This window comes from Podarcis raffonei, chromosome 10, assembly GCF_027172205.1.
Source record: "Podarcis raffonei isolate rPodRaf1 chromosome 10, rPodRaf1.pri, whole genome shotgun sequence".
NCBI lineage: Eukaryota > Metazoa > Chordata > Lepidosauria > Squamata > Lacertidae > Podarcis > Podarcis raffonei.
In genome coordinates, this window is record NC_070611.1 from 16146877 (window position 1) to 16173617 (window position 26741).

The 26741-nt window shown below is 43.9% G+C and overlaps 1 protein-coding gene across 4 annotated transcripts in view; it reads right to left on the reverse strand.

The window, feature by feature from the left end:
* TTLL8 (tubulin tyrosine ligase like 8) overlaps positions 1 to 26741 on the reverse strand; it is a 40629-nt gene that overhangs the window by 6961 nt on the left and 6927 nt on the right. For 2 of the 4 annotated variants that reach the window (XM_053406301.1, XM_053406303.1), the window contains exons 4-13: positions 24714 to 24805; positions 22616 to 22766; positions 21350 to 21417; positions 18843 to 18971; positions 15997 to 16111; positions 14758 to 14883; positions 8568 to 8748; positions 5975 to 6123; positions 3010 to 3256; positions 113 to 548 (exon numbers count right to left, since the gene is read on the reverse strand). In XM_053406301.1, coding sequence (XP_053262276.1) covers positions 113 to 548; positions 3010 to 3256; positions 5975 to 6123; positions 8568 to 8748; positions 14758 to 14883; positions 15997 to 16111; positions 18843 to 18971; positions 21350 to 21417; positions 22616 to 22766; positions 24714 to 24805 — 1694 coding nt within the window. Of the gene's footprint in view, positions 1 to 112; positions 549 to 3009; positions 3257 to 5974; positions 6124 to 8567; positions 8749 to 14757; positions 14884 to 15996; positions 16112 to 18842; positions 18972 to 21349; positions 21418 to 22615; positions 22767 to 24713; positions 24806 to 26741 lie in introns of those variants that run through there. The other 2 variants (XM_053406302.1, XM_053406304.1) reach the window with 2 other exon arrangements.

The following is a 26741-nucleotide window of genomic DNA, read 5'->3' on the forward strand; positions in this document are numbered from 1 at the left end:
TGCGGGGATTCGAACCACCGACTTTCTGATTGGCAAGTCCTAGGCTCTGTGGTTTAACCCACAGTGCCACCTGCTCCCAATTAATTAGAGAGAAAGTTTAAACAATTCTTACCTGTCTCCAGAGAAGTTCAAAGTGTCCAATGTCACAGTTCCTGTCATGTTTTCTGTCTATAACTATCTTGATTGTGTCTTCTTGAACCTGAGCACACAGGTTGGATGTTATTGGGGTCGAAGGGTACATGGTTGGGCTACTATTGATTTCAATCAACCAAGGTGTAAAGTCATTTCCGAGAATAAAATCTGCCCCGTAGAGTTCAAAGCTACTCCTCCGAGGTTCAACTTGGTCCTGGGCCATCTTCATTGTGTAGATTAATATCTTCTTCATGGACGGATAGATAATATTACGCCAGACGTGGCCAAGACCCCTCTTCTGCAAATACTCTTGGAATTTGCTGCTTGTCCACATATTGTGATACGGCAACTGAGAACTGCGGTCTGGCGCGTTCTTGTAGTTCTTCTGGATGGAGTTATTGCAAAGGTGAATCGAGCTGCGAAAATGGGATGCAAGAATTGCTGTCATAAAGCACAGAAATGTGGCACAGAAATGTAGAAAGAAAACCATTTTTGTAAAAAATAAATTCAAGGGGAAGTGTAAAAACATCCCACTAATAATAATAATAATAATAATAATAATAATAATAATAATAATTTATTTATACCCCACCCATCTGGCTGGGTTTCCCCAGCCACTCTGGGCGGCTTCCAACAGAATATTAAAATACAATAATCTATATTAAAATACAATAATCTAATCTAATTAAAGATATAGGCTTGGATCCAGGTTTGGTCATGTTTAAAGTAGTTTGATGTTTTATTGTGTTTTTAATATTCTGTTGGGAGTTGCCCCAAGTGGCTGGGGCAACTCAGTCAGATGGGTGGCAAATAATAATAATAATAATAATAATTATTATTATTATTATTATTATTATTATTATTATTATTATTATGGCAGTCATGACTAAACTTAAGTCCCAGTAATGTCAAAGCACTGTTGAGTTCCATTAAAAAGCAATAAAGCCCTAAATGTATTAAAATTACTCAGGGATATAGAGTAAAATGAAGACATGGGAGAAGCATTGCACCTGACAAGACTGCAGTTTGCAGCAGGAGTTTTGCTTCAGTTTTGGTGTGGATTTGTGACTCCCAATGCCACAACAGGAACTTTGGACAACAAGGTCAGCCTTGCCATGCTACAGGGTAATGCAAACCACTTCAGAGAGTATCAAAAAGTTTTGGATACGGGTACAGATGAAGGCGGGACACGGGTGGCGCTGTGGTCTAAACCACTGTGCCTCTTGGGCTTGCTGATCAGAAGGTCGACGGTTCGAATCCCCATGACGAGGTGAGCTTCCGTTGCTCGGTCCCAGCTCCTTCCAACCTAGCAGTTCGAAAGCATGCCAAAAAGTGCAAGTAGATAAATAGGTACCACTCCAGTGGGAAGGTAAGTGGCGTTTCCATGCGCTGCTCTGCCTTCGGTGTTCAGTTGCACCAGAAGCGGCTTAGTCATGCTGGCCACATGACCCGGAAAAACTGTCTGCGGATTAACGCCGGCTCCCTTGGCCTGAAAGCGAGATGAGCGCCGCAACCCCAGAGTCGTCTGCGACTGGACTTAACTGTGAGGGGTCCTTTACCTTTACCTTTTTTTACAGATGAAGGCAGACACTGGCGTTTGACTTTGCATTGCCCTTAATAAGGGAGAGGGGGTCACCATCGGGTTCCGCTTCAGGTGGCAAAATGTCTGTGGCCAGCAGTGTTAGCAATGAAATATGACCTGTCTCTGGTTGAGTCGAAACAAGTTTTCACTTCTTGGATCATTCTCACTTAAGCTAGGTAGAACCAGATCAAATGCAGTTTTACGTATTTAGGCTTTGCCTCCGTTGCGGATGAAGACTAAGGGATTAAAATGAGGTCAAACCTTTTACCTCTTATTCTGTCAACAAAATGTCATGTGCAGCGAGACATCCAAACTGCTGTCATGACTAAAATCAGCTTTATACAATAAGCAAACATGAGATCATCAGCACACACTGCCTTCATGGTGGTGTCATGGTTCTCTCATAAAGCGTGTTCTCCCTCATGGAGAGCAAGTGTTGCGGTGGGGTCTGCCATGCCACCCCTCTGTTGCCAGGCAGGGTTACTAAGCTGACCTGTGGCAACGACTGAATGGCTGAGTTGCTGGGCTAAATTCTATGTTGCAATTTGGTGGGAGGGATCGAACGTTTTAAGTTCTGTGTACGCAGCTTTGAGCTTTCTCTTTCGCTGCGTGCACCGGATCACCTGCCCACCCGCCCTAATTTTAGGGGTTTCACGTTGACCTTGCTATGTCTGTCATGGGGTCGTCTGCCGTTGGGGCAGGGGCCTGGTAGGAATTTTATCCTTCTGGCTGATAGGCTGGGCCATTTGGTTTTTGCCTACTGCGTAGCAAATCGTCACAACTTGTAAGGCTGCGGTTAGGCATTGGTTATAAATTGGTTGGAGGAGGAGTTAGGATAGGCTGGGTTGCTGCGGAAAGGGAATTCCGTTAAAGGAATCCAGGGGCTTGCTATCTTTTCGTCCGAATCCCTGGAATGGGGCTAGGGCCGGCAAGCCCCAGGGAGCATGCGGGGAGACGTGAGTCCTGTGGCTCAGCTCCATTTCTCCCCAATATTGTTTTCCCTTACTGGCTTCCGTTGGTGTCCGGAAGTCTGTTCTGTCCCCAGGTGGGGGGACAGATAGTCTTAACCAATGCCTAAGCAACCACTCACATTTATGTATTTCAATAAAGTTGTGGCCAAAATTATGCCAAAAACCTTAAGCAAAAATTATGTGTCTGTTGTGAGTTATTTGGGGGGGTGGCTTGGGGACCTCGACACGCAACAATGTCAACACATTTATTCACCCCTTGGTTTCATGTGCTCAAACTAGGTCCCACACAATAAAAACACTATAGCATGGTCTACTGTTGGTTACCTGTGCAGATTGTCTAAGGAGAAGCGCTGCGTGGAAAATCTCAGATAGCTTTCTTTGTAGAACCATATAGTCAGCGGGTTCCAGTCTGTCACAAGAAACCACTGTCTAATATCAAACTTTGTATCGAAGATCAATAGAGGAGTTTCGATATACTTTTGGACAACCCACTTGTGGTCCTTTATTGGAAACTGGTCCGTTGGTTCCACTAGTTTTAATATATCATCCAGTCGGTTCTTGCATACTATTTCTAGAAGACATGAAAATAAAAATGGGAATGGAAAATGCGCAGCTTGCGGACCTAACATACAGAATAAGAGAACAAGAAGAACATACGTTTAAAGGAGACTGGAAAATCTTTGTTGAATATATGAGGGGTAATTGTGTAGACTTGAAAACGTTGGCAGCATTAAGATAAATTCAACAGTGTAAATAAGTTTTGATGGATGTAATAATGGAATACTGAATGGCTTATAAAAAATATGCAGGGATTTATGTTATGCGAAACGAACCATGGAAAGAGAAGAAGGGAAGTTTTTGATGTTTTAAGGTTGTTTAAATGAATATTCAAAATTGTAAAACAGAAAATTTAATTTAAAAAATCATAAAAAGAGAGAATAAAAATATGAATATTTAAAATAGTGTATACAGAAAGCAATGCATGAATACAAGGTGAGAAAATGTAGCTTTGGGGAGACTGTAGCTAAGTGGCACAGCATTTGATCTGCATGCAAAAAAAATACCTCAGATTCAATCTTCACTATCTCCAGGTAGGATTACGAAAGTCTCCTGTTTGAAACCTTTGAACAGCTGCTGCTGTTCTTTTGTTGAGCTAGAGGAACCATTTACCTAATCCAGTATTAGGCAGCCTCCAAATGTATAAGACCTGAGAAGGGGGAATTGTGCACATTTCCCAGTCAATATATATACCGTATTTTTCGTTCTATAGGGCGCACCGGCCCATAGGACGCACCTCAGTTTTTTGGGGGGGGAAATGAATAAAAAAAAATTATTCCCCCCCCCCCAGCCGCGGCTGCCGCCCCAAGCCTTGCGCACACCTGCCCGAAGCACGGGGCACCCTCCGGAGGGCTCCCCGTGCTTCGGGCTGCAGGCTGCCGCCCCAAGCCTCACGCGCCCGGCGGGAGGTCCCGCCGGGCGCACAAGGCTTGCAGACACTCGCCCGAAGCACGGAGAGCCCTCCGGAGGGCTCCCCGTGCTTCGGGTGACAGGCTGCCGCCCCAAGCCTCACGCGCCCGTCGGGACCTCCCGCCGGGCGCGCAAGGCTTGCAGACACTCGCCCGAAGCACGGAGAGCCCTCCGGAGGGCTCCCCGTGCTTCGGGTGACAGGCTGCCGCCCCAAGCCTCGCGCGCTCCCACCGGGCGCGCAAGGCTTGCAGACACTCGCCCGAAGCACGGAGAGCCCTCCGGAGGGCTCCCCGTGCTTCGGGTGACAGATTGCCGCCCCAAGCCTTGCGCGCTCAGTGGGACCTCCCGCCGGGCGCGCAAGGCTTGCGGACACTCGCCGGGGCTGCAGGCTGCTGCCCGCAAGCCTTGTGAGCCCGCGGGAACTCCCGCCGGGCTTGCAAGGCTTGCGGATAGCTTCCTGAAGCCTGGAGAGCGAGAGGGGTCGGTGCGCACCGATGCCTCTCGCTCTCCAGGCTTCAGCGAAAGCCTGCATTCGCACCATAGGACGCACACACATTTCCCCTTCATTTTTGGAGGGAAAAAAGTGCGTCCTATGGTGCGAAAAATACGGTAATCTTATAGAGGCCTTGGGAAATGTGCATTTATTCAATGATTTCTGTACATTCTCCAGTCATCACACATCATCCCCAGCAGCCTTTGGGGAATGTGCATGTTAGCCAGGAAATGTACAAAATTCAACTGAGAAATGCCCATACTTGAAATCCCATTGGGGAATGTGCATAATGGCCAGAGAGCGTATAAATTCAGTCCATTTGTGCATTTTGCAGGCTGAGAAGCAATATAATCTTATTTTTAAAAGCCAGAGACAATCCCTAAAAGTAAGAGTTACTCCAAAAGAGGGTCCTTTTATATTAACCTATTTGAAAAAGCACCATTATCAGTATTGTTGTTGTTGTTGTTTAGTTGTGTCCGACTCTTCGTGACCCCATGGACCAGAGCATGCCAGGCACTCCTGTCTTCCACTGCCTCCCGCAGTTTGGTATTGTACTGGTGTACAATTAATATTTCATAGATGACTGAGGACACATATAAATAACATTTCTTAACAACAACCCAATTAATAAATACAACCAACAGAGTATGGGAACAATAAAACTGAAAAGTGGTTACTAATTTACTCCAAATGCCTGAGAGAATAGGATTGATGTTGTTGTTGGTTAGTCGTTTAGTCGTGTCCGACTCTTCGTGACCCCGTGGACCAGAGCACGCCAGCCACTTGTGTCTTCCACTGCCACCCGCAGTTTGGTCAAACTCATGTTGGTAGCTTCGAGAACACTGTCCAACCATCTCGTCCTCTGTCATCCCCTTCTCCTTGTGCCCTCCATCTTTCCCAACATCAGGGTCTTTTCCAGGGAGTCTTCTCTTCTCATGAGGTGGCCAAAGTATTGGAGCCTCGGCTTCAGGATCTGTCCTTCCAGTGAGCACTCAGGGCTGATTTCCTTAAGAATGGATAGGTTTGATCTTCTTGCAGTCCATGGGACTCTCAAGAGCATCAATTCTTTGGCGATCAGCCTTCTTTATGGTCCAGCTCTCACTTCCATACATCACTACTGGGAAAACCATAGCTTTTACTATACGGATCTTTGTCAGCAAGATGATGTCTCTACTTTTTAAGATGATGTCTAGACATCATCTTAAAAAGAGAATAGGATAGGATTGCTTTTACCTGCCAAGCAGAACCTATGTTTCTCCTATTCAGACTTCCCAAAAAGCATCCCTGTGCTTGATGTCTTTATTCACCAAAGGGTAATAATATTCTTACCTCTGCCACGGGATTTGGCTCCAGGTTTAATAATCCAGATGTTGTGGAGGCCATCGATATCTCGTTGCGGGTTTACTGATATAATTCTGCGCAAAATATTTTGACACTGAGTAAAATAGTTCTCTGCGTTACAAATCACTGCACCCTCACTGAAAGAAAAAAAACCCAACCATGTTAAAACTCCGTAGGAATCATGTTAGAAATGCTTCCTGCAATTAAAAATAAAAGAATGGTTATTTTAGGTACAGTATTTGAAAAGGGAGGGGGGCTAGCAGTCTTATAACAGCTTGTGGACTTTCTTGGTCTTTAAAGTGCTGTGAAGAGTTCTTGCGGTTTTTCCAAGACGGGAGGAATAATTCATAATAATAATTTTCTTATTGGTACACTGTCCGTCTGTCCTGGTCAACCCAGACACTCTAGGCGGCTTCTAGCATATACAGAAACCTAAAAAATAATAATCAAACATTTAAAAAATTCCCTATACAGGGCTGCCTTCAGATGTCTTCTAAAGGTTGTATAGTTACTTATCTCTTTGACATCTGATGGGAGGGTGTTGCACAGTGTGGGTGCCATGGAGGAATTTCAGTACAGTGGTACCTCGGGTTAAGTACTTAATTCGTTCCAGAGCTCTGTTCTTAACCTGAAACTGTTCTTAACCTGAAGCACCACTTTAGCTAATGGGGCCTCCTGCTGCTGCTGTGATGCCGGAGCACAATTTCTGTTCTCGTCCTGAAGCAAAGTTCTTAACCTGAGGTAATATTTCTGGCTTAGCAGAGTCTGTAACCTGAAGTGTATGTAACCTGAGGTACCACTGTACAGCACTTTAAATTTGACTTGAGCTCCAATTACTGGGTGATTGACAATTACTGAGGGATTGGCTCTCATCGGCCTGCTGGTTGATCTATTTGACACAGAGTTTTTAACTGCTTTCTCCCTCGTCTCCCATACAGCTCAGAGCATGCCAGCTTGGCTAAAGCATGGCTGCCGGCAGGGCAGGATTTAGGTTTGTTCTTCGCTTTACCTAAGCTACTGAAGGTCAGGGCCGTCTTACCCATAGGCGCTGGGGTGCAGGGCACCCAGGTGCCGGGCTTTCAGGAGCGCCAGGCCGAGAGTCCGGGGCCCAAGAGTTGAGTCCGGGGAAGAGCCCGCCTGTCGGTCGGAGCACCACAGCAGGCTCTTCTGCTGCGGGCGTCTCTGTGCCATGAGTTCGGGGGCGACCGAGCCAGCGAGACGCTGAGGCAGGCTGGCAGGCTGGCAGGTGGGCAGACGGCTTTGCCCTCGCCCTCCTGTGTGCCTGGGACTGGGCAACCTGGGGGGGTGGTCCTAGGTGGATCTTTGCACCCCACCACCACATATGCTTAAGACAGCCCTGCTGAAGGTAATGGGGCCCTTTATATGTCCCTCACTATTTATATGACTTCACTATTCTCCTAAAGTAGACTCACAAGATGATACCCTTGAGCTTCATTTTAATTCATCTGAGATGGGTTTTCCCCCCTAGATCCATATGATATTCCCAGTTCTTAATCTGAATAAGAATTCTGCAGTCTTCCAGGTGGAAAAATCAAAATTGGAAACAGAACTGTTAGACCCCAAAACAAAGATACTTTCAAGAATGTATAACTTGCTGTTGAAATGGAATACTCAAGATGAAACGGTTAAATCTGCTATGATTAAATGGGCACAAGATGTTGGACATAACATTATGTTTGCTGACTGGGAACAGTTGTGGACCACAGGTATGAAATTTACGGCATGCAATGCCTTAAGAGAGAATATTATGAAAATGATATACAGGTGGTACATGACACCAGTCAAGCTTGCAAAAATCTATCATTTGCCCAATAATAAATGTTGGAAATGTAAGGAAACCGAAGGTACATTCTTTCACCTTTGGTGGACATGCCCTAAGATTAAGGCATTCTGGGAAATGATATATAATGAATTGAAAAAGGTATTTAAATATACCTTCTTGAAGAAACCAGAGGCCTTTCTCTTGGGCATGGTCGGCCAATTGGTGTTAAAGAAGGACAGAACGTTTTTTATGTATGCTACAACAGCAGCAAGAATACTTATTGCAAAGTATTGGAAGACGCAAGATTTACCCACTCTGGAAGAATGGCAGATGAAGATGATCGACTGTATGGGATTGGCAGAAATGACTGGCAGAATCCGTGACCAGGGAGAAGAGTCGGCGGAAGAAGATTGGAAGAAATTTAAGGACTATTTACAGAAATATTGTAAAATTAAAGAATGTTGAATGATGTTGGATTGAAATTAAGGGGTTTCCAGCTGTAATGTTATGAGATAAGGATTTGCTGAGTAAATAATTTGAATTGGAATACAAGAAGGGGAGGTATGAGGAGGTCAGGGAAATATGTCATAGAAAATTAAGTATTTAGAATTGTATGTGTTTTTCTTTTTCTTTTTGCTTTTTGTTTGTATAAAATTGGAAACTTAATAAATATCTTTATAAAAAAAGAATTCTACAGTCAGAACCTCGATTGGGTAGAGATGGTAAGAAGAGTAAGGAATCAAGAGAAAGGGTCACAATCTTCTGTCAACACAATTAGACGCTGAAGTGAACACTTACTGAATGAGAGAGTAGTACTGCTCAATTAATTGATTCCATTCTTTGTCGGAAAGTACAGGAGTAGTTTCTGCCTCCGAGTCAATGTCACTATGTTCAGATTGTGCAAGATAGGTTTCGCACACTTTGCAAGCCATCTCGACTAGTCTTTCAGGGAGTTCCTTTGCTTTCTTATCATCAGAATCTACGGAATACGAAGCAAAGTATTTATTAGTGATGTGCTCTCTCCCTGCAGGGAAAAGAGTCCTCTATAAGGGACATGCAATTATTCTTCATCATCATCATCATCATCATCATCATGTATTGATCATCTTCTACACAATCATCTCAAGGTGATATGCAATAAAAACAGCAAAGAAAAGATTGAAACACAAAGAACAGCAAATACATCTTAAACAAAATTAGAACAATGCACAACAGACCCATTTACCCTGATGGAAAAGCCTGTTAGAAGAAAAAATGCCCTCAATTGTTTCCATGACATGGTAGGATGTGTATCAGTCATTTCAGGTGAATAGCCTGAAGTTCAGATATTTCCATAAAATGAAAATGAATTGTCATTTGGGGAACCAATAAATGAAGCCCAGAGGCGCCATCTTGTATGACATCCTAACGGTGGGTCTGGAAAAAGCTGTTCTGCTGGGAGACAGAAATCTCTGAAGACTCTTGCTGGGGTTCTTCATACTCTGCTGATACATCACACTGGTTGAGGTGTGGTGAACTCTACCAACTGACTTCCGCCAACAATGTCTAGTCCGGGTCTGATCCAAATGTGTCAAAAGACAACAGAAGCCTTCGAGCGCCAACATTGCATCCCACATGGAAACTGACTTGCTTTACATCGGAAAACATAAGCTTTACTCCCTTCAGCTTTATGTCTTATAGACTGCCTTTCAAATATGGAAATGCCCCATTTTGAGATTTTGCTCAAAATTCTATCTGGGATTATGTGTATACTAAACTTCAAAGTTCTGGCATGTGGGGAAATTTCTTAAAACCCCCCGTTTTGACACACAGGCAGACAGATGCCCCATATTCAGCCTGTCTCAGACTACATGCTGCCCCATATTTAGGTTTCCAGCTCATGGAAAAGCACCCTAATAATGTAATACACTTCTGATCTAGTACCCATCAAGGGGACCTAGAATTTTTCGCACCTTGCTAGTGCTTAAAGAAGAGCAGTGGTTCCAAAATGTGGGTCTCCAGCTGGTTTTGAACTACAGTTCCCACCATCCCTGACCGCTGGTCTTGCTAGCTAGGGATGATGGGAGTTGTAGTCCAGAAAAACAGCTGGAGACCCATGTTTGGGCAACACTATTCTAGAGCTTCAAGAAATAAATGTTCTAGGACTGCCAGTTCCCATATAAACTGTTCCATATACAGTGGAACCTTGGTTGTTGGACATAATCTGTTCCGAAAGACTGTTCGACTTTCGAAACATTCACCAACCGGGGCTCCATGGGCTGTCAGCAAGTTCAATGGGGGAAATTGAGAAACGCACCTCAGAAGCCATTCGACTTCCGAGGCGCGTTTGAAAACGGAAGCAATTACTTCCAGGTTTTTTGGCATTTGGGTTCTCAATCGTTTGGCTTTTGAAATGTTTGAAAACCGAGGTTCCACTGTACTAAGATTAATTAGGCAAGCCTTGCTCCAGATACCTTGATTTAAGAAGTGAAATTAGTGGTTTCTAAGACATGCATGTAAAATCTTGGAGTGGCACATCTGTCAGGCACATCTGTCAGATTTTTAAGGAGTCTTTTAAAGTGTGTATTTCATTTGCCCAGGTCTTGAATGATCAAAATATAACATATAATTATTAGCACCCAGGATTAGTAGAATATATAAAATATCGACCAATGGAAACTTCTAGGTCTTATTTGTGCTTTGATTGTGTGCTTATTTGTGTTTGATTGTTTAACGGAAATTAATAAAGAGAATTAAAAAAAAAAAAAGAAACTTCTAGGTCAGAAGGGTTTCCTTTCTGACATATTATTGACCACCCAGAACTGTTTTTTAAAAAATGTATATGCAATTTTATAGCATTTTAATCTTGTTTTGAGCTTTTACATTTTGTAATTGGTGTTTTTGTCTTGATACTGGTCACTGACCATAATAAAATGACTTGTACTTGTGCTTGTACACTAGTTGGTGGATTTTACATGTTTATAGATTGTTTTATGGAGTTCCTATTTGGCTGCCATGGCGAATGGCTGTACCCATAACAGCGGAGCCCTTTCGTGTGAATAACAAGGATAATATGGGAGTAATTATCCTCCCAACCCACCCCCCCGGGCCAGGAGGGGAGCAGCCCACCCGCAGATCGTCCAATACCTGCTGCCCATCCTGAAGGAACGCGGGGGGCAGGGGGAGCTAGGTGCAATGCACCATGCGTCTTGGGAACTCTCCAGAGCCGGTGCCATGAGCAGAGGACACCTGTTTTTTAAGATAAAAATTCGGACTTAATTAACAGGCATGCTCTGAACTAGCGGGGATAAAATAACTGTTTGAAATATGTGAGTGGATGCTAAGCTTAACTACGAAATGGACTGTGTGAAATTTTGACTAGCAATGACCATTAAGGGAAAGATGAAAGGAATTCCTGATTATTGTGTTAGTGCAGAGGCGCCATCTCATTAGCAGCTGGAAAGAGACCAAAGAGAAGAATTCTGGATATCTGCCCGGGATTAATGGTGGACTGTAACACTGTTAAAATTATCCCTGTGAGCAGAAAATGAAAGTTAACATCGCTGAGGAGCAAGAACAACAGCACAAAGGACTGACATGCTTGTTGAATTAAGTGATGGATTAATTGTATAGCCCCAGGGGGAGGTGAGCCTTTATTATTCTCTTTTGATATATTTGTACTTGCAGTTTTACTTGGTAAACCTCCCCCGAAAGGCAACTGTTTGAAATATGCAAGCGGGACCGAAAGAGCATCCTGCTGCCATTGTGGTTTAATTATAATACTGACTGGGTGAAGATTCTGACAGCTACCCTCAGCGGAAGGATGCAAAGAATTATTGACAGGAGTTATTGTGTTTCGGCAGAGGTACCAGTATGTTGAGAGATGAGGCGAGATTACAGAGGGGAATTCTGGATGTCTGCCTGGGGCTAATGGTGTCTCTTTGTTTGGGATGTGGCATATTATGGCTCCTGTGAGCAGAAACCGAAAATGGAATTGCTGGAGTGTGGATAACAACAGGAGAAAATATTTCATACAGAACTAAGAAGGCGGAAGTTGAACAAACCAGTGGTTGCAAAAATAAATGAAAATTAAATGAAGGATTAACATCGAAATGGTTTATTGATTGATTGATTGATTGATTGATTAAGAAATGCAATGTAATATTATCAGCACTTCGCAAAATTCAGAGCATGGGAAGTCACCCAAAGATATATAATTTGGCATTTATATTTGGCTTTTCTGGTTGTATTGTAATTTGGAATGTTTTAATGTGGTTTTTATTGGATTATTAAATTGGAAAACTTAATAAATATTATTTTCAAAAAATATATAAATTGTTTTAAAGTCGCTCTTTAGATTTATTTTTCATTCTGTTATGTATTTATTGGTTTGAAGCACTTACACTTAATTTTGATGTGATTCTAAGGTGCCTTGTTTACATGTTCTAAATGCAGCTCGTTTTAACCAGTAACACCTCGTGTTATTCTAACCAAGGCAGTGTCCAAAACTGCTCTTACCGGTTTGGTTGTTTTTTCTCTTTTTTCTGAAACTGCAACACCTTTTTGGTCTTTTTTGCGTCCTTGTTCGAATTTTTTTGATGTGTTTTGCTGTTTTAAAAAGATGTGTTGCTATTATGCCATAATGCCATCACACAGAAGAAGTAGCAGCTGCAGCAGTAAAATAAAAATTAAAATGCCTCAACAGCAGCAGGAGAGGCACAGCACACAAAATACCCGAGTATTTATGTGGGAAGATAAAAACAGAAAATGGGCAGCATGATCAGTAGTATTTCTGGTGAGCAACGAAGCACACACTAAGCACTTGAAAATGTTCTTGCAATGTAGGCTATGTACACAACGTACATTTAAAGCAAATTGCTTCACCCAAGGAATCCGGAGAAATGTAGTTTACCTTTCACTGAGCTACTATGCCCTGTACCCTTAACAAACTACAGCTCCAAGGATACTACAGGGGAAGGTGCGTGCTTTAATGTGCTGGCAAGGAAGAGGGAAACTTGGATTTGAGAGACAGTGTAGAGCAGAGCATGATGGGAACTGTAGCTTCTGAAGCAGGGCCTAAAACACAAACTAGGTAGTAGATTGAGGGTTGGACTAGGACCCGAGAGGTAAAGGTAAAGGGACCCCTGACCGTTAGGTCCAGTCGCGGACAATTCTGGGGTTGCGGTGCTCATCTTGCTTTACTGGCCGAGGGAACCGGCGTACAGCTTCTGGGTCATGTGGCCAGCATGACTAAGCCACTTCTGGCGAAACCAGAGCAGCGCACGGAAATGCCTTTTACCTTCCCGCTGGAGCAGTACCTATTTATCTACTTGCACTTTGATGTGCTTTCGAACTGCTAGGTTGGCAGGAGCAGGGACCAAGCAACGGGAGCTCACCCTGTCGCAGGAATTCGAACCTAGGCAAGCCCTAGGCTCAGTGGTTTAGACCACAGTGCCACCTGTGTCCCTAGAACCCGGGAGAATGGGGTTCAAATCCCCAACAGGCTATGATTCTCACTGGGTAATATTGAGCCAGTAGCTGTCTCTCGGCCAAACCCACCTCACAGGTGATTGTGAGGCTAAAACGGGGAGTCAGAGAGCCGTATATGCCACTTAAAACTCCTCAAAGGATGGATGGATGGATAAATAAAAATAATAATAAAATAGAATGAAAACTAGACAACAATTCCACCAAAAGTGCATTTTCTCCTGAAAGCAATACTTTGACACCAATGCGTTCTCATTAACAAACATGTTTGCGTTTCCCTTTTTCAATACAGTGGTACCTCGGTTTACGAGCTTAATCCATTCCGGAAGTCTGTTCTTAAACCAAAGCATTCTTAAACCAAGGCGTGCTTTCCCATAGAAAGTAATGGGAAATGGATTAATCCGTTCCAGACGATGAAAAACAACTCCTAAAACAGCAGTTTAACATGAATTTTACTATTGAACAAGACCATTGATCCATAAAATGAAGGCAATGATCAATGTACTGTACTATAAAATAAGACAGTATTGTAGGTGATAAAAATTAAAATTATTTTTTTCCCTTATGTGCACTGATGATAGCCATTGTTTGGATGAGGGACTTTTATCCATTTCTGCAGTCACACAATCAACCAGTAGCTGAACTGGGTTCCACACAGCCACAAAACAAGTCACAAAAGCTGAGTCACAAGCCACAGTCACAAGTCTGTCCCATAAACGCAAAAAAAAAGGAAAAACAAAAGCTCCAAATATCACCTCTGTGTTGTGTGGGTGCTCAGGACTCAATAGCCGACAGACTCAACAGGAAGCCTCTGATTAGCAGCGGGGGACTCAGTTTACAAATGGAACACACTCATCAGGAAGCGAAACATGTTCTTATTCCAAGGCAAAGTTCACAAACCAAAACTTCCAGGTTTGCAGCATTCTTAATCCAAGTTGTTCATAAACTAAGCTGTTCTTAAACCAAGGTATCACTGTATCTTAGAATTGTAGAGAGAATCGACACTGCATACACACTCAGTTATTTTGCTGAAATTGATAGTCTCTAAGTCGGGGGGGTTGGCTGTTGTTTGTATATGTGTAGCAGTTTCGTTTCAGCAGCCTCAACTTTTGTAGCTGGAGTCAGTCAGGGCTCTGCCCTCCCAGGCCAGGTTGAGGAAAGGGCTGCAAGGCAAGGAGCAGGTCTTCCAGGACTCGCAGCCAAGACAGTTAGCTATTGCATGACACAATGTCAGATAACCTCTCCACAAACCAACCAGAATGAATGCATGATAAACTGTGACTGTCGGAAAACCTCTGCAAACTTTGTGCAAAGAAATCAGGGTGAGTGCTCAATAAATAGGTCATTGCAAGCAACCTTAGTCTAAATCAAAATTTAAGAGCACACAAAAATACTGAATTAACTTTTTATCTTAGCTCGTCTATTAGCAATGGCTTTTGAAGGTTTTCCCTCCACTCACCAACAATGTCAGATGAACATTTTTTAAAAAAATTGTAATATTAATACATCTACTAAGCAATACCTTTAGTGGAAGTCTCATCTTCCTTATCAGTATTTTCTTTACTTAGCCTGTTACAAGTATCACCCGAAATACGTAAATTGACAACCCATTTGATTATGGAAGATGCTGCTGTTTTCCTGAAGTCATCTGAAATAAATGACATATCATTTGGGACTTTGTCCCATTAAGCAAAACACAACTTACATGGCAGAGCCCTGGGGAGTTTTGTAAGAATTTGGTGAGAGCATTACAAAGTCCACATAAATCCAGTAAACATTTTGCCACTGGCTGGCCTCCGCATGGGTCCCAAACCATAAACCTCAGCGTGGCAAGTAAATGACCACAGGCCACCTTTAATTCTGCAACTGCAAGTGTCTTCATGGACAGGGCTGGATTTAGGTTTGATGAGGCCCTAAGCTACTGAAGGTAATGGGGTGCATTATATGTTCAGCTGTCCTTTGTCAACAACAAATTGTCACTGTTTTTTGTGTTGAACATATGCTATATGGTCATTTATGAACCTAATAGGTATCTAAAGCCATTTGCACATAACAAATAGGAGCCTACGCAACACAAAACACTGTTGCTGTATGTAGGTTTTATTTTATTTGTTTTTTATCTTATATTTTGGAAATGTACATCCAGGTTTGTTCCCTTTAATTTTTGGGGGGCCCCCAAGAGAGTGGGGCCCTAAGCTATAGCTTGTTTAAAGGTAAAGGGACCCCTGACCATTAGGTCCAGTTGTGGACGACTCTGGGGTTACAGCATTCATCTCACTTTATTGGACAAGGGAGCTGGTGTACAGCTTCCGGGTCATGGGGCCAGCATGACTAAGCCGCTTCTGGAGAACCAGAGCAGTGCACAGAAACGCCGTTTACCTTCCCGCCGGAGTGGTACCCATTTATCTACTTGCAGTCTGACGTGCTTTCAAACTGCTAGGTTGGCAGGAGCAGGGACCGAGCAACAGGAGCTCACCCCGTTGCGGGGATTTGAACCGCCGACCTTCTGATTGGCAAGCCCTAGGCTCAGTGGTTTAGACCACGCCACCCGCGCTTATTTAGCTTATTTATTTAGCTAGCTAGCTATATACGTAAATCCAGCACTCTTCATGGATGGCCTGCATGAGTCACTGAATATGCCCCCTCAAAGGAAAATAACTGTGCATGTTTAAAAGTAAGCATATAAAACATTTCTGCCTATCGAGGCTAAAACCGTGCCACATTCCCAAGACCGAAAGGAAAGGAATTTAAAGCAACTCACCAATAAAATCTAGTTTCTCGTCGTCCATGCAAATGCCATAACACCGAGGGAAGAAAGCGTTTGGGTTGGCTGACACATACCATGGCAAATTCCTCATATGCAAACAAAGCCCAATCTTTAAATAAAACAAGGGTATTACCTGAGGTTGGTTGCTTTAATAGACACGTGCAAGTCAAAAGAAAAAGGAAGGATTCTGTGATTCTAAGAAAACAATCCTGCCTCTCTCCAAATGTGTATGTTCTAAGTCTGCTTACGGAGTGAGCTCCCGTTGCTCTGTCCCAGCTCCTGCCAACCTAGCAGTTTGAAAGCACCCCAGCACAAGTAGATAAATACCGTGTTTTTCCGTGTATAAGACGATGCTTTTTGCTAAAAAAAATTAGACAAGGATTGGGTGTTGTCTTATACATGGATAGTGAAGGCAGAGGGGGGACATGCAATTAATGACAGCAGCAAGCAGGAGATGGGCAGCGGCGATTGGGCGGGGGATTGGGAGCTGCGGCAAGGCCTGCTGGTGATTGGCGGCTGTGGCAACGAGGGCAGGTGATTGGCGGCTGTGGCAAGGTGTGCAATCGGCAGTGGCTATGGCAAGCAATCGGCAGTGGCGGGCAGGCGGGTGAGCGATTGGTGGAAGTGACCTACTCCACCCCCCAAAAAGCTAAACAACTTAATTTCTTAATTTTGGGTTTAAAAAATTAGAGGGCGTCGTATACATGGGGGCGTCTTATACACGGAAAAATACAGTTGGTACCACTGCAGCAGGAAGGTAAATGGCATTTCTGTGCACTCTGGCTCATTGTACTAGAAGCGGTTAAGTCATGCTGGCCACCTGACCCGGAAAGCTGTCTGTGGACAAACGCTGACTCCCTTGGCCTGAAAGTGGAGATGAGCAGTACACCCCATAGTTGAATTCAACTGGACTTAACCATCCAGGGGTCCTTTACTTTTACCCTTTTTACTTTACTCTGTCAGGTACTGTAGTTTTGCAGGCTGGAGATTCTGCTCCTGCCTGCAATCCAATGCAGTCTTTGGACACATGCACTTTGATGTGCTTTCGAACTGCAAGGTTGGCAGGATCTGGGACCGAACAACGGGAGCTCACCCCGTCATGGGGATTTGAACCACCGACCTTCTGATTGGCAAGCCCTAGGCTCTGTGGTTTAATCCACAGCGTCACCCACATCCCTTACAACTTGGTGTAGATGGGGTCAAATAAATTCAGCATGCATAGGAGCATTGCAGCATTCTGGTGAAAATTGCTGCCGTTGGCGGGTTTTATCTGTGGGCAGGAATGGAAAGCAGTCAAGTGAACGCCATTGGTATTTATAAGAGCCTTATGCATCATTGAAGTGGCCCTCAAGGTGATTTCTGATTTCCTAATGGGATGGAAGAGAGTTTGCCAGCAAGCAAGCACTTTGGCTCCGTTTTTCTCCTGTTCAGCAGCATCCCTTCCATTCAGGAAACGGTGCTGTCTAGACCCAAAACGTGGCGCGGTGATGCAAAGGAAGGAATTAGACCAGGGGTCAGCAAACTACGGTCCACAGGCCGGTTCCAGCCCAATTGCCCTCAGGATCCAGCCTGTGGACATTCCGTGGATCAGCGATTCTGTTTGTTATTTTTTTCCATTAATTTTTTTTCAGCGCTGCCATTTTGGGGGGTCCCATTTCCCCCCCTCTCCCTCTAACACACAGCAGCGCCTCCTCCCTCCCTCCTCCCCGCCCTGCTGTTATGTACTAAGCTTGGATCCTAGAACAGTAGGCAAGTAGGAACCTAGAATGCAACAACTGATTGGCTTGCAGGAAAAGACCAATCAGGCTCCAGGAGGAAGTTAATCCACCTAGTAGGCTGGTAGGATCGTAGAATGCAACAACTGATAGGCCTGCATGAAAAGACCAATCAGACTCCAGGAGGAAGATAATCAGCCTATTAGGCTGGTAGGATCGTAGAATGCAACAACTGATTGGCCTGCAGGAAAAGACCAATCAGGCTCCAGGAGGGAAACAGAATCAGCCAATCAGACGGGACTCATTGTGTAAATAATGTATATAAAAGCCTGAGGCTAGGGGGCAATTCAATCACTGTTTTACAAGCTGCAATAAAGAGTGTGAAATCACTACAGGGCTCTGAGTATATTTCACCTGTGTAGTGGAGGAAAGGGGCTGGGCTGAGCTGGCTGAGCGCCATTTTGGGCAGCACCTTTCCGGAGCCAGCCAGCCCTTTCAGGTTGTTCATCCTTCCACCACCGCCGACAGCCTCTGCCGCTCGCAGGTCTGGGGGACGGTGAACCAGCCCCTTCCAAAAAAAGCTTGCTGACCCCTGAATTAGACCAAGGCACTCGCCCATTGCAAAAGGTTTGTTAACAGTAGATACCTTATGCATATAAAATCTTGCAAGGAAAAGGTGGCAAGCATTGGAGAAAATCAGATAGGAGGTGGAAGCTGACAAGCGACAGCTTGTGCTCTGCAAGAACCTGGGTGGAACAATACAATCCTTCTAAACAAGATGAAAGCAGAGGTTCTCACCAGCTGCTTTTTATCTTGTAAGTGGTATTGATCAGTAATAAGTGTAAGAAATCAAAGCTCACACAATTAGGATGTGTTCCCTAATCAATACCAGTGCTGAGCTTTCTTTATTGGTGGGTGGTGGTTTCTGACAAAATGGGTGGATTTTTTTGGAGTTCCTAAAATTCCAAAACGATGCGGGGGATGGAAAGCACCGATTTGGCTACAAGACTGCTTTTCTTGCACAGAAAATCCCACATGTTGCTTTCTTTACAGTTCTGATACCAGAAGTCAGCCACTGCTGTACAGTAATGGCAAGTTATCCTACTCACTATTTACACTACTTACTTTAGTTGTAAAGGAGCCAGTTCTTGCATAATGGTTCAGCATCTGGTCAATGTGGAGATTATAGTAATCGACAGCATCCTTTTTTATCGTCCAGTAAAAGGTAGTTTCTTCATTTCTTACCAACCTAGACTGGCCCAAAGAAGACTGCATTATGATTCCACCAGGAAACTCCTATCCTATTAACCCAATATTTATTTATTTCATGAAAAAATTATATGGCTCTTGATTGTTGTTTCTTCAGCATGCAAACCGCCTTGTGAATGGTCATATAGAAAGGCAATACACAAATTAAAAGTGAAATGAAAATGAAACATAAAAACATCAAAGTGGTTTACAAAAAAAGATAAAAGAATAAAGTTATCGCAAAAAGTTGCCACCAGAATATTATTATTATTATTATTATTATTATTATTATTATTATTTATACCCCGCCCATCTGGCTGAGTTTTCCCAGCCACTCTGGGCAGCTCCCAACAGAATATTTAAAAATACAATAAAGCATCAAACATTCAGATGTCTTCTAAAAGTCAGATAGTTGTTTATTTCCTTGACATCTGATGGGAGGGCATTCACCGGGTGGGCGCCACTATCAAGAAGGCCTCTGCCTGGTTCCCTGTAACCTCACTTCTCTCAGGGAGGGAACCACCAGAAGGCCCTCAGAGCTGCACCTCGGTGTCCAGGCCGAGGCCGTTTAGGGCTTTAAAGGTCAGCACCAACACTTTGAATTGTGCTGGGAGCCAATCTAGGTCTTTCAGGACCGGTGTTATGTGGTCTCAGCGGCCACTCCCAGTCACCAGTCTAGTTGCCGCATTCTGGATTAGTTGTAGTTTTCGGATCACCTTTAAAGGTAGCCCTTTATACAGAAAGTTAAAAACCACCATAGAATAGACTGAAACAAATTAAAACTCATGCAGACTTTCTAAACCTCGGGGTAGGCTTGTCTAATTAAGAATATCTTCAGCAGGCGCCGAAAAGTATACAGTGAAGGCACCTGCCTGATTTCTATACTTTTACAAGTATAGAAACTTGTAAAATACTTTTACAAGTATAGAAACTTGTAAAATACTTTTACAAGTATAGAAACTACAAGTGGCATTTGTCATGTGCTTAAACAAGCATGCATAACTTGGTCACTCTTATCTTGGAGAAAAAAGTGTGGTGCTCTGATTTGGAACCTTTGCTCAATCCAGCACATAGCATCACACTGGTTTTCGGCTAAAGGTTGCCCTCTATTTGGGCGTGAGTTGTCCTCAAAAGTGTTGTATGCACCACCTCTACTTTCTCTCCAAAAAATAACAATTTCCAGGTTCTGCACACTTACTTAAACATGTGACTACCGTACTTTTCGCTCCATTGGACACAGTTTTTCCCCTCCAAAAACTGAGGGGAAATGTGTGTGCGTCCTATGGAGCGAATGCAGGCTTGTGCCATAGGCCCGCGCAACCCCTCCGGCAGGGAGAGGCTGCACGGGGCTATGGCTTCTTAAGCCCTGCGCAGCCTCTCCCGGCAGGGAGAGATTGCGTGGGGCTAAAGAGGAAGCCAAAGCAGCCAGCGGGATACATCCGGCTCGCTGCCTTGGCTTGTGCCATAGCCGCGCACAACCCCTCCAGCAAGGGAGAGGTTGTGCGCAGCCTGTACGCTGCTCTTTGGGGCTGGGGGGGGGAAGATTTTTTTTATTGATTTCCCCGTCTAAAAACTAGGTGCACCCTATGGTCCGGTGCGCCCTATGGTGCAAAAAATATGGTAGTTTCATGTTTCACCATGAGCTGCCCCCAAACATTGGTCCCATGTTTGGGGGCATATCACGGTACTGTGAGAGGGCTAAGGTAAAGGTAAAGAGACCCCTGACCATTAGGTCCAGTCGTGGACCACTCTGGGGTTGCGGCGCTCATCTCACTTTATTGGCCGAGGGAGCCGGTGTACGGCTTCCAGGTCATGTGGCCAGCACGACCAAGCCACTTCTGGAGAACCAGAGTAGTGCACAGAAACGCTGTTTACCTTCCCGCTGGAGCGGTACCTATTTATCTACTTGCACTTTGACGTGCTTTTGAACTGCTAGGTTGGCAGGAGCAGGGACCGAGCAACGGGAGCTCACCCCGTCGCGGGGATTCGAACCGCCGACCTTCTGATTGGCAAGCCCTAGGTCTGTGGTTTAACCCACAGCGCCAACGGCGTCCCCCCTGAGAGGACTGCCAGTATGCAATTGGAAATGAGGTGATTAAATGCTCCAGTCAACCCATCCAGACAAAACTGTCCTTGCTACATCTCACATGGCTGTGGTGGCTTTGAAGGTTTGGGGGAACTGCAAAATCTTTCAGGGGGAGCCTGAAGGAGGCGGAACCTCAAAAACAGCCCAATGAGGACGAAGCATGCTCCATGGCCAAAATATGTTGCCCAGCGGTGGAGAGGTGAGTGGAAAACCAGGGGAATGAAATCCAGAGCAGATTTTTCATATATATTTCACAAAGGTTGCTTCACCGGAACGCTCATTACCTCTGTAACCTTACCATTATATCATGGATGTCATTTGAATTGGCAATCTGACCTTCCTCATCGCGCAAAGTAGTTTTGCTTTCTTTTCAGAGAGCCGTGAAAAATAACAGAACAGGAATCATCAGTGTGTTGTTTTCAGACAAATCAAGGAGATTGCAGCAAATTAAATTGAGCAGGAACTCATAGGAACTGAGTTCCCTTACCTTTTAAAAATTAATTAATTACCCAATTCCTGAGCCAAAATTCCACCTATATCTGTAATCAATAAAGTTGTGGCCATTTCTAATCCAGTTTATTAATCCCATTTTACAGTTAGCAACTCATTCTGCTGAAAAGGTTTGCTGACCCCTGCCTATATGGCAACCCATGTCAGAATTGTTGGTTTTTTGGCAGATTTACTAAAAAAAAAAAAACAGCTCAAAAACTATTGGGTGGGGGGAGATTTTAGTGTCCAGATTTTCACTTTTTGAAATATGGCAACCCTAGCTAAGCTTCCTTTCTCCTTGAACTGAGTGACTGACCACCATGTGATTCTTCATCTCTGGGATAAAAATGAAGGTTTTCAAATTTGATGGGAGAAATAGTTACTACACTGTAATGTTGAGGCAAACTGACCCCCAACATGTATTAAGCATGGGAGAAGTCTAGTTTCACAGTACAAGACTCATCTGAATTAAGAACTGAAATCCCTTTCTTTCCACAAACAGCATATCCATATATGCATGTGCTATCCACTGGCTCTTTATTCACCTGCATGGATTTTAAACATTTTGTGAGTGAGCCTTCTCCTTAGCTAGCTAGACTGTTTGTGAGCATTCTGTGACATTGCAGTAGCTAAAGCAATAGCTATGGGCAGTCCTTTTTTTCTGGGGGGACAGAGAAGTACACAAACCCCTTAACATTTTGTGAATCTAAATTTGGCCTCATTGAGGGGCAGTATTTCAATATGAGTAGGAAAATGAGAGTACCCCTAAACTTTTTTTTTAATAGGAACAAAAAGCACTGGCTATGGGAAACTTGAAGACAGGCAACAGGCAACTCTTGGCTGTGAGAAAGGAAGAAATATGCAAAAGCATGCAAAGCATTCTCCCTCTCCCCATGATAATTACCGTAAGTTAAACCATTAAGAACTACCAAGGTACCCACCTTCTTTCCTAAAGGCCAAAGCAGGAAAATATAAACTTGCACGTTTATTTCGCATATTTTTATGCCAATTTCTGCACAGATAAAAAGCAGGGGGAAGTATTTGAAAGGGTTAATGACATTTGAAGGGCTCTTACCAGATTTGGCAACGCGTTCAGCGTCATTCCCTTCCTCTTTGTGGTCCGGAATGTCGCCTTTAACGGTGTGCTTTCTCTCTACCCAGCCTCTCTTCCTTAAAGCTGCACGGATTACCGGATAAGGTCCACAGATTGTAAAAATTCTCTTTTCCTGAAATCACAGGCAAATGCCTTTCAGGCTCAGAGCAGACAAGATGGAGGAGATCTCTGATGGACAGCTCCCACAGTTTCATTTTTTAGCAATTTAGCATCCCTATACTTTTTTTTAGCAATTTGGCATCCGCCTCCTTGGACAGCTGTTGGAGGCCTCATTGCATAATACAGTGGTACCTCGGGTTACATACGCTTCAGGTTACATACGCTGCAGGTTACAGACTCCGCTAAACCAGAAATAGTGCTTCAGGTTAAGAACTTTGTTTCAGGATGAGAACAGAAATTGTACTCCGGTGGCACAGCAGCAGCAGGAGGCCCCATTAGCTAAAGTGGTGCTTCAGGTTAAGAACAGTTTCAGGTTAAGAACGGACCTCCGGAACGAATTAAGTACTTAACCTGAGGTACCACTGTACTTAACTGTCCTGCTTTTCCCAGGACACCCCCGAATTACAGAAGTCATCCCAGCTTATGATTCGATCCCAGAATGTTCCGTTTTCCCCCTCCAGCAACCAAGAAGAGTCTTGCATGAGTCAGTGAGATGTTGGTGATGGCGCTGAAAACCATTTTCTAGGGCTCCTCTGTGTCGAGAGGCCATCATTGCAATTGCCCACAACGGAGCAGCAATACATCAGCCCAGGGCATCGTCGGCAGTGACAACGAAAATTCCCCCTCAGAGCAGCAGCATAATAAAGCCCCCTGAAACCTGGAGCCAAGCTTGCCTACACAGCTGCTTTAAATGTCAGCAAAGTGGCGCTGAGAGATGGTTAGCCTCTTCTCCCCTTGTTATTCCCTAGTCTAAAAGCCACCCACAAATTGAAATTCACTCTGAAGTGGGAAACATTTAAGTACCTGGATGATTTCCTCCTTCAGGTCCAAATATCACTTCAGGGTGTGGGGATGGGGGCAATGTAAACCAGGAGAGTGGTATTTGAAGAAAGGATCTCACTCACGTCACCAGCAGCCCTTCCTATTTCTCAAAAGAGCTATGTTTTGAATCGGGGCTGCGAATTAGTCATACCTCGGGATTAATACGCTTCAGGTTAAGCATTTTCAGGTTGCACTCTGCAGCGACCCGGAAGTAATGGAATGCGTTACTTCCGGGTTTCGTCGCTCGCGCATGTGCAGACGCTCAAAATGACATCACGCACATGCGCGGAAGTGGCGAAACACAACCCGCGCACGCACAGACACGTAGTCACGTGTTACGTTCGCTTCAGGATGTGAACGGGGCTCCAGAATGGATCCTGTTCGCATCCAGAGGTACCACTGTACATCAAAAGGTGTGAGGAAAATCCCCATGATGCAATCCTATGGATGCTATATTATCCTTTGAGCTGGAGTTGCACGTGTAACAGAGATCTTTCTCTCTTTGTCAGCTGTAGAAAGGGAAGAGCCTCATGTTTTCAAATGTTTGGCAATAGCAGGAATGCCAGGCCCTGAAGCTTTTCTGTACTGTAGCCATCGGTGCAAGTACAGTGGTACGTCGGAAGTCGAACAGAATCCGTTCCGGAAGTCTGTTTGACTTCCAAATCGTTCGTGAACCAAGGTGCATCTTCCGATTGGTTGCAGGAAGCTCCTGCAGCCAATCGGAAGCCGCGGATGCCCCATCAGACATTCGGGTTCCAAAGAACATTAGCAAACTGGAACAAACTTTGAAACTTTTTCTTGACTCTCAGAGACGGGGAGGTTATGTCTCCAGACGTAAACTGAAAAATTGGGGAATATTTATTATTTGCAAACTGCTGCTACGTGTGCTTTTGAGTTTCAACCAATTGATTTTTTTAGAATCTTCCTTTTTTTTGTTTGTTGGATGAATTCCGCTTTCTTCCTCTTTCAGAATCCATGGTACCATATTTATCGAAGCAAATTTGTTATACGCATGCTAACAATACAGTACAACCAATAAATACTTTGGATAAAAAAAACTATTTCTAGTCACATATACCCTGATGGCCTTCTCTGTTAAAAATCTTGCAAGTTTGTATTTGTCTATTTTGGGGGGAGGAGGCAACTCTTCCACAGTCCTCGGGGTCAGCTCTAAAAGTATAAAGAAAATATCACATTACCAAAATAAACAAGGAAAATGCAAAATTGGTTATTCAGTCAGTACAAAGCTTCTTTTGTAGATCCCATTCACACACACCTTTGCCATTTATAAGCTGTGCTGACACAAGAGAGAGCTAAAAATTAATCCCAGGATGAGAGAGAACAATTTAGCATAGTATTTCAGCATCATGTTATTTATTTATTTTTATCCCTTTCCCCCTTTTTACATCTGTATCATCTACACTTACATAAAAATATATCAAGGTGGTATGCCACATCAAAGAAGTACCGTATTTTTCGCTCTATAACACGCACCGACCATAACACGCACATAGTTTTTAGAGGAGGAAAATCCGTAGGCATGCCATCCGTAGGCATGCCATCCGTAGGCATTCCCTCCATAACACGCACAGACATCCCCCCTTACTTTTTAGGAGGAAAAAAGTGAGTGTTTTGGTGCAAAAAATACGGTACTCTTTGGTGGTTGAGCCCCAGCAGAAAATTAAAATCACAAAATATGCAGCAAAGTAAAGAGTAGAAATCTAAGTTATGAAACCTTTAAAATGTGCCCTTTTTGAAGGAACTTTGTTGTTGTTGTTTAGTCGTTTAGTCGTGTCCGACTCTTCGTGACCCCATGGACCAGAGCACGCCAGGCACTCCTGTCTTCCACTGCCTCCCACAGTTTAGTCAAACTCATGCTGGTAGCTTCGAGAAAACTGTCCAACCATCTCGTCCTCTTTCATCCCCTTCTCCTTGTGCCCTCAATCTTTCCCAACATCAGGGTCTTTTCCAGGAAGTTTTCTCTTCTCATGAGGTGGCCAAAGTATTGGAGCCTCAGCTTCAGGATCTGTCCTTCCAGTGAGCACTCAGGGCTGATTTCCTTAAGAATGGATAGGTTTGATCTTCTTGCAGTCCATGGGACTCTCAAGAGTCTCCTCCAGCACCATAATTCAAAAGCATCAATTCTTCGGCCTTCTTTATGGTCCAGCTCTGGTCCATGGGGTCACGAAGAGTCGGACACGACTAAATGACTAAACAACAACAACAAAGTTCCACATATTTGGTGAGCTAAAAAATGGTGTACTTACAAACTCTCCAAATGTCAGATTCATGTGTTTTCAATGCATCAGTCAGAAAACACAGGCAATAAAATTTAATTAAAGTGGAGGTAAGTTCCTAAATTATTGGTACAGGAATACAATAAAGGGTTGTTAGAGCTGTGTGGTCTGAATTTGGAGCAACCGGCTCCAACCTCTTTAGACGCTGAGCTTCACAGATAAATGGAAGCGAAACAAAGGCTTAATTACCTTCCTTCCACAGTGACTTAGCAAAGCCTGGCAGGACAGCTTTCTCTATGGCATTAACCCCTTCATGTATTAATTAGACTTAAGCATGTTGGTTATATGAGGCTGGTTATCCCACACCAGGTGCTGATGCCACCAGACTAAGGTTACCAGATTTTTTCCCAATGAATCCGGGAACACTTTTCAACTTCCTACTAAATAGATGGATTTTGTCAGGGGACTGATTTGCAAATCCGGGGACTGTCCCCGGGAAACGGGGACGTCTGGTAACCTTACACCAGACCTATCATAAAAAAGTTACATGCCATAGCTGAAGAAACATACATCAGTCAGCACTGAAAAAGGGAAGAACATCAAATTAAATAAAATCAAACTAGAGTTTTGAACACTGTGTAAATGCCACTGTAACACACAGCCAGTTTGTTACAACACTCAACCCATTTATTCTCCAGTAAAGTTAGCCAAAAGTAATGGCAATGAGCCCTTTAACACCCAGGCCTTAGGGCTTGCTCTTAATACTCTGCCCACATATACTCTTAAGTCTCTGCCCACACAGAATGAGGCTTTATTGAGTTTCCCCCCCTCTCTTTACATGCCTTTACAATGAGAAACATTCCACGTGA